The sequence below is a fragment of the Polistes canadensis genome, unplaced genomic scaffold (genome assembly GCF_001313835.1).
Source record: "Polistes canadensis isolate GaletaPanama2010 unplaced genomic scaffold, ASM131383v1 scaffold_13, whole genome shotgun sequence".
Classification (NCBI taxonomy): domain Eukaryota; kingdom Metazoa; phylum Arthropoda; class Insecta; order Hymenoptera; family Vespidae; genus Polistes; species Polistes canadensis.
Genome location: NW_014569560.1, coordinates 991949 through 1000837, shown reverse-complemented (window position 1 = coordinate 1000837; position 8889 = coordinate 991949). Strand labels below are relative to the sequence as shown.

General features: G+C 28.0%; 1 protein-coding gene across 4 annotated transcripts in view; it reads left to right on the top strand.

The window, feature by feature from the left end:
• Positions 1-8889, top strand: part of LOC106793369 — a 186646-nt gene that overhangs the window by 170840 nt on the left and 6917 nt on the right. For all 4 annotated transcript variants that reach the window (XM_014760245.1, XM_014760244.1, XM_014760241.1 and 1 more), the window contains exon 6: positions 5611-5783. In XM_014760245.1, coding sequence (XP_014615731.1) covers positions 5611-5783 — 173 coding nt within the window. The remainder of the gene's footprint in view (positions 1-5610; positions 5784-8889) is intronic.

The following is an 8889-nucleotide window of genomic DNA, read 5'->3' as shown; positions in this document are numbered from 1 at the left end:
ATCAATTATTCAATCAGAGAAATGTATATTCAATAAATATAATATAATCAATTTTAATTATAATAAATATATATATAAATATAAAAATAAGAAAGAATAATATAATAAAACTGGACGAGATAAATAAATTTCTTTAAATAAAGGGGAAAATGTGTGTAGAACCTATACACACACAATTACATATATATAAATGCATAGAACAGGGGTGTATCTAGTTTGATATCAGTGCGACGACAGTGGTACAAGACAAACCCGAAGTAATTTCCACGGTCACGTAGGTAGCCATGTTTCAGAGGGGTAATATCGTTCCTCCGAAAAGAACCACCATCCTTATTATCCCCATTCCCCCCCTCACCCTCACTCTCTTTCTTTTTTTCCAACACACACACATACAATCATGTACTCTTAAATATTGACCGTGTTTTTTGCCAGAACCAACCGCAAACATTTTTTCCGTTTTCTCCCATATTGCGTACACTCACCACCATCACCACCATAACCACCACCACTCGCAACAACACCATGACACAGAGTAACAAAATATACGAATATTACTGCAAATGCGGTAGATTTCGTGGAATTTAACACGTACTTTAAAAAAGAAAATAAAGAAAAAATATCTTGATGATTTCTCGAGGAAAAGTAAAGAGAGACTAGAACAAATTTTTCTTTTCTTTTCTCTGGGGTTTTATTTCTTTCTTTCTTTCTTATTTTTTTTTCTTTTTTTAAGAAACGAGATTGTTGAAACCTTTATAACGTTAGATGTTACCTATTGGGATTAAAATGTTTTCAAGTAATCTTAAAAATCAATTACTATTGTGTTTCAAGCATTACAAATATTAATCCTATTTATAATCACTAATTGCAATATATAATTCTCTCAATAAGAATATTCAAATTATTCAATACAATAAAGCCATGTGTGTAATAACGTGATACGTATGTGTGTGAGTGTAAATGTCAATAAAAATATTATCGACGTTAAAAGTCGTAGTTCGTTAAATTGAATTACATCTAACACGTAAAGAGAGAAAAAACACACACACACACACATTTGTGATAATATAAGTTAAAATAGACCAGAATAGTTAGTTTTATTAAATATTTGTTTTGTTGGTTCTTTTTTACGGTTCTTTAAATGAAACACAATTACGATCAACTACGACGAAGAAGGTTGGAAAAAAGAAAAGAAGAGAAAAAAAAAGATAGAAAATCGGGTCTATGGTCTATTAATCATTTACTCTAGGAACCACCGATGATCATCGTAGCTTTGAAATTGGGTTGAACGCTAATTAACGTCTAGTTTAATCGAACTACGTACGGTGACAGGTTTCAATTAAGCTTCTCCGATGGATTAGATCAACCGGGTCTTCTCTTATTGAAGTATCTTCGCACAGTATGTTTCATCTTATTGTATGAAAGTATTACGATTAGATAATTTATGATCTACACAATAATCCACGAATTATTATCAATTTCCCTTTTTTCTTTCCCCTACTTTTATTTTCTTCGTTCTTTTCTTCATCTTGCGATAATTATCAAGACTAATTACTTATGTAATTAAATGACAGTAATTAATTATTAGATTACTATTTATTTTTTTGAGGACAATAATAAATTTGTCTTACGTAGTACGATTTTAATTAGATTTTTATTAATTTTATTAATTGTACTTTCTTTCAAATAATTCATTATTATTATACTTTCATTTTTTGAACATTAAATTATACTTTTATACAAAGTAAAATTTTTTATAACATAATAATCTTTTCATTACTTTCAATGATTTTAAAATTATTTTTCAGATAAAACTATCGAATTCCTTGACGAAATAAAATGATTTTGATGCAATTAAATAAACCCTTTTTTACCATCGAATGTATCCCATGCAATCAGTATCATAGACCCTTAATCGAAACCCCATTGACATAGACGTCTATCAATGCAATATACTTCAATTGATTATTTTTCTCGATGGAATAATTCAAATGGTCTCGTCGATAATTTTGAAAAATTGTTCCCCCCACCCCCGCTTCATTCGATATCATACTTTCGTAATAAAACTATTTCCCCCTTCCCCACCCCCATTATATTTTCCATTAACGAAACGAAATTGTTTGTATTTTCTTGGTATTTTTTTTCTGATTTTTCTTTTCATTATACGATATCCATGTTTTTTTGGTTTTTTTCGTTGTCTTCTCGATATTTTGCCTAAAATATTCTTTTTTGTTTTTTTTTTCACAAACGTAACTCACGCGACAGAGAGTTGCGAGTACGATGATGATTGGCATGATTGCCGTTCTGGCAATTAGTACCAACTGGTAATAGTAGTGGTGGTGGTGGTGGTGGTGGTGGTGATACACGTGTGTGTATGTATATATATCGTCAATTGATAAAATTGTTAAATCGAGCAGGACCGAGGTTAAATCGACGGCAGGTTGCTCTCTCATGGCTTCAAACAAGAAGGAGGGGTTGAGAGTATCGTAATTGGAGGGTCGTTGTCGGTACTAGACCTTCAAATTCGATTGCAAACTCCCCTCTATCCCTCCCCCCCATCACCCCGTACTGTACTTCCCCTTCCTGTTCTCATCTTATTTCAACTTTCATTTATTTTATTTTTGTTTTGCGGTTCAGAGTTATACTCGATCAAAATGAATACACCAAATCTGTCCCTCTGTAAACCCCCCCCAGCCCCCACCCCAACCCGTTTTGAATACATAAAACGATATTACATTGTTTTTATATTATTCTATCTATCTTTTTTAATTTTTATTTATTCTCTCTTTTCTTCTATATTTTTTACTTTTTTTTTTATTTTGAAATTGCTATACTACGATTGTTTCATTATTGCAATTGGATTTATTTTTTTGTTTCTTTTTTATTATTTTAAAAGGGGAAAGGGGTAGAATCAATTATTGAATGTAACTCGATCGATTAATTGTTTGTAGATTTGTATAGGTGTATAGGAACTATGCAACTATGCAACTGCAGCATCATATATATATATATAAATGTAGTGTCGTCCTTTTTCACTACTAACTTTTTGAAAACAATGAAAAAAATCTTCATTTTTATGTAATTATTTGAACGCTCCTGTGCAGTGATGACTTCGAGACGTTGGGCTAAAATTTTCCATCTAACAAAATATCAAATTGAAATTATATTTAATATTCAATATATATTAATAATTATTTAATGTGTATGCAAATGTATATACTACTAAATAATCTGAAATAATAGAAGAGTTTAATTAGAGTATTAAAATAATTGTTAWTTAATCGATAGAAGTGTCTATTGCTATTAAAAAGTTCAGAATATATGATCTGTGTACCATCCTCTTCGAAATCCAACGTTTAACTGGGTCAATGTACTCTGTTAAAGTTTTTTCGTTAAATATTGTTTATATGACTATCCAAAATAGGAAATTCTATTTATTACAAATATTATATTCCATTTATACACATGCGCAACGTTTTTATATAAAGTCATATAAATAATATTGAATAAAAGTACTTTCATATATAAATGTCAACGTGCCAGTCTGAAGGTAAATTTCGAAGAGAACAGTACTCCGATCATAAATTCGATATTTTTAAACAACAATAGACACTTCTATCGATTAATTAACAATTATTTTAATAATCTAATACACTCTATTTATATTTCAGATTGTTTAAACATATATGTACTAGTATAAGCATTACATACTTATTAATTATCAATAACTTGTAAAATAATTAGTAATTAAAGCAAACAATTATGGATTAACAATAATATGTTAGTGAGCCATAAGTTGCACATATTAGTTTCTTACTGCCTTAGGTTTTCTATGCTTTTTTAATTCGCATTATGGGTTAAAATTAGCAGTTTTTTAACATACTTTGAATATTAAATAATTTAAATGAAAATTTTATTCTCCGAATTTATGAATGCACAGGAACTTTAAAAAAAAACAAATGTAGATTAATTTAAACAATTACATAAAAATGGACAAAAAATGCAAAAAATCAGAAAGTTATAATCTTAATTTCTATTTATTAGATAATATAACGAATAAATAGAAAAGATTTTTTATTTCAAAACGAGGTTAATAATATCTTCATTTCGAATTTTCAAATCTGATGATGACAGATTTAAAAACATAAATGTACTTTTGATAAGATCAACCCTAGGAGATTATTTAAATATAAAAGCGATCTTGTCTATATGTGTGTGTGTGTGTGTGTATGTGTATGTCGACTCTCCAACCTCTTTCCATTGTCCCTGTAGAGTCTTAACGACCATGATACAAAAGGGAAGAGTAGGGAGAAGGGAAAGGGACTGCCAAGTTTACGGTTCGATAAGCACGCAAACTTTGCACGGAACTTTTTACTCTGCTTTTCTACTCGTCTCTCTTCTTCGGTCTGAATGTGAGAGATCTGGATGAAGTAGGTAGAAGGACAGTTTCAAAAACGAGGGTGGGGTGGAGAAGGGTGGAAAAGGGACTGGAAAGTAATAACGGGTTTTCTTCTCGTATATCGAATTGATATCATTTTCTATCTTACGCGTGTTTTCATCAACAAAATAAAGATGTAGATAAAATTTTTTCAACTTTTTACAAAAATCGATATAGATAATAATAATAATATCAACTTATAAATCTGTATTATTTTCTAGCCAATTGCAATCATTGCCCGTATTACAACGGACAACATTTTTATAATTTAATTTCACACGAACACCATCAATTATACCATAGATTTAAAATTAAATCTCTATTTCTATAAGATAATATAATATATAATAATATTTTTTAACTAAAAGGTTTGTCGTTATAAATTGTTATTATATTTTGTTTCTTTTTAATAATTTTGTTCAAGTACATTTATTTATCAATATGAAAATTTATTACACATAGCAATAATATGTAAAAGTTAGCATTTAATACGTTTTTAATATTTTTTTAAGACAAACTTGACATGTCGTACATTAAACAAACGTTGACTACTTGCATCGAATAATTGAAAAAGTAATTTTATATGAATATAAAAATATTAATATAATATAATATATATTAGAATATGTGTGTGAACAAAAAGTTCGTGAATTGGTCGCGTTCTTTCATATAATGCTAATTTTTTTCTATGTCAATCAAAATTACTTTACATACGAGTGAAATATTAATTTAACTAACGCACGAACTTTTTTAATTCACCCTAATAAAATAAAACTAAAACTAAAATTAAAGTATAATTTAATATCAAAATATTAAAAATATATTCTTTCGTATTATATAAGAAAAAAAAACCATTAAACCAATAACAACAACAACAAGAAAAATACAAGTGAAATATTAATTTATCTAACATACGAACTTTTTTAATTCACCCTAATAAAATAAAACTAAAACTAAAATATAATATAATATTAAAATATATATTCTTTCGTATTACATAAGAGAAAAAAAAAAACCAACAAGAAGAAAAAGAAATAAAAATCTTACGATTTAATCTTAACTTTTTAGTTCGACAAATTTCTTTGAAATAATTCGATAAGAAGAATGAGTAGAATCATTTTTGATCCTAAGGGGAAACAATTTCTATCATAGACCCCATTAAACGTGTGTTGCAGTTGCGGGAATACACTCTGACGGAAACCTATCACGAAGACGACGTCGAGGTCGAGTTCGTAAGCAATGACAATCTACAATCGAGCAATCCAACCCCAAGAGGAATCGATCCTAACAGAGACCTAAACGAGGCCATAGCAGAGGAACGAAGGGAAATGGACACTCAGAGATACAGGTAAATCTTCTTTTTATTCTTCTTCTTATTCTTTTTCTTCTTCTTATTCGATCCCATTTTCTTTCTATCTTTATCTAACACATTTGTTTCAGTCTAAATTCTTAGTTAGAGTTAGAACTTATCCACGTAAGAATAAGACTTTGAATTATCATCACTATCAATTTCTTTAACCAAAGAATTTACCCTCCTTTTCGTTTTTTTTTTTCAAAAGTATATTACAAAATTCCATTTGCCATTGCTATTTCCTTCATTTTCATTTTATCTTTATCTAATCATTATCTTCTTCAGTTTTTCTTTATCTTTTCTTTTGTTTTTTTTTTTATGTCTTATGTCAAAGGGGAAAGGATTGGGTAAAGTTTTATTTTTTTCTCTTGTTCTATGTTACTTTGATGAATCCTTAAAAATAATTGTTGAAAGTTTGGCATATCATAATACTATCTTGGGGAAAATTAAAGATAAGAAAAGATTTGAGGAAAATCTTGGCTTCTAGGATATCGTTATCTTGAAAAAAGCACGTTTTCTTTCTTTCTTTTTCTATTTCTTGCACAAGCAAAAGTAATACGATAGTAGTAGTAGTAGTAGTAGTATGGTTGCCATTAAAAACAGTCGAAACTTTTACTCACCGGAAAATAAAGAGAAGGAATAGCAAGAAAGTAGAAGACGGGTTGAAAAAAGAACGTCATCTTTTTGTTAGAATCAACATTAACGTTTGTGGTACGCTAATCATAAGTTTATTTTTTCATAATTTTACAAACGAACTTAAAGATTAATATTTTTGATAATAATGGAAAACAATAAAATTGGTCATCTCATTTAAGCCTATAATTTTTGATCGTGTACAGAAATTATATCCGAGATAAGAATATATTTTATAATTAAGAAACATTTATTTATTTAATTGTAAGAGATTATTTTATTTAAGAAAAAGGAATTTTTATTTCTTTCAAAAATATTTATATCTAATTGTAAAACAAATATATCCTCGCGAATAAAAAGAAAAACAAAAATTATAATATAAATGTAACTAATTATTGTTTTTTGGCTTGTATAAATAATTTATATTATCATAAAGAAATAAAAAAAAAAATCCTATAGAACAATGACTCTGATAAAATAAGAGAATCATTATTTTTTTTTATTAATTTTTTCGTTATTCTACTAATAATAATATCGATTATTATATTTCCTCAAAGATATATAAGAACATTCGAATTTTTATTTCTTTATTTAATAACAACACAATAATTTAATAACAAATTAATTACTATACAAAAACACATTATTTTCTTTATATTTTATTATACTTCAAAAGGATCTTCCTTCCCTTTCTTCCATCCTTTGTTCTTACGTTTTACCACGTGTTTTAAAAAACAATATTACAAAAAAAGAAAAGAAATTAAAAAAAAAAAAGGAAAAACGATATAATAGTTAAAGTATTCTCGTTCGCATAGTTATCGATATTATCAAGAACAAAAGGATAAAATCCTTCCGAGTTATGCTCGAACGAAATAAAACAAAAGAAATACGAAATATGATAGAGAAAACGAGAGAAATAAGATAAAGAAAGACAGTTTGCTGTTCCGGAAGATGTTCTTCTTGGAAAGTGCACTGAAGGGATGTACCTTCAATAGAGACTCTCTCAAAGAAAGGGTTTTGAAATAGGACTTCATCGACTAAACAGCTTGGAAAGAGTTACTCTACTTTCTTTTATACCTTTTCTCTATCTTTCTTTCTCTATTTTTAAAGAAGAAACAACTTTTGTGCATACATATGAGAAGAAAAAGAAAGAAGAAGAAGAAGAATCTCATCTCTCTATCTCTCTCTCTCTCTCTCTCTCTCTTTGTATTCTATTGAACTTTCTTCGTTACTCTCTGACTCGCCCTTTTCACGTCACGCGATAAAGTTTCTACCTTTTCTTTACATTAACACCCTCCTACCTACTTTCTCTTTCTCTTTTTTTCTTTCACTGTCTGTCTGTCTTTTTTTCTGTCTGTGTGTCTGTCTGTCTGTCTGTCTGATTGGTTGACTGGCTGGTTGTCTTTCTCTTTCAACTCTACTTTTTGTGTTCACTTTAATTTTTATTATAAAACTACTACTACTACTACTACTACTACTACTACTACTACTACTACTACTACTACTACTACTACTACTGTTACTGTGTGCTGCTGCTATTACTACTTTCTGAAATGTTCTCATGTTACTTTATTCTCATTGCCCAACGAGTTCTTTTTGGTTTACTCGTGAAAATAATTAAACACGAATCATTGTCTTGTTATATAATATGATACTCGAATGTTTCTTTTTTCTTTTTTTGTTAATCAATAATTTAAATTCGATTTATAAGAGTAATATTAATTGTTGTTGTTTTTTTTTCTTTTTGCAAAGAGATAATTCAATTTCGATATGTTCTTTCGTATTATTATGATTATAAAAAAATTGTTGTGTATTTATAAATCATTTCATTATCGTATATGACATTTGTTTAACGTGTAATCCGATCAAAAAAAATATAAAAATAATTAATAAATAGATGTGTAACGATTGCAAAATTTATTGTATGAAAAAAAAAAAACAAATTGAAGTTACGAGTTTTTAAAAATACACCTATAACTTCATACCGTGTTAAATATATTGATTTTTTTTTTTTTTATCGCGAAATAGAAATATATTTAATATCGATTTATATATAAATATACTATATATATAGTAAATTCTCTACGAGAAAATCTACGAAGAAGTTAATCGAAGAAATCACAGAGAAAATCTCAAGGGACGCTAACCTCCAGCGATTTATAAAGCACGAACTCTTTATATATATATATATTATATCCGTGTATTAAACGATCCTCTCCTTATCAGTGTAATATCCGACACGTTATCCACATTGACAGGACTGGACTGATAAAAACTCGTACACGATCTCATCGAAGATCAAATTTTAACTGTAAAATATAATTGTGAACAAAACTCTCTAACACACAATTCTATAATATAATATTGTATTAAACTAGAAAATTATATTTGATCAAGATAATCAATTTTTTTTTTAGTACATACAATAATTAACATATCTCTATGAATATTTCTCAACCAATTTTTATAT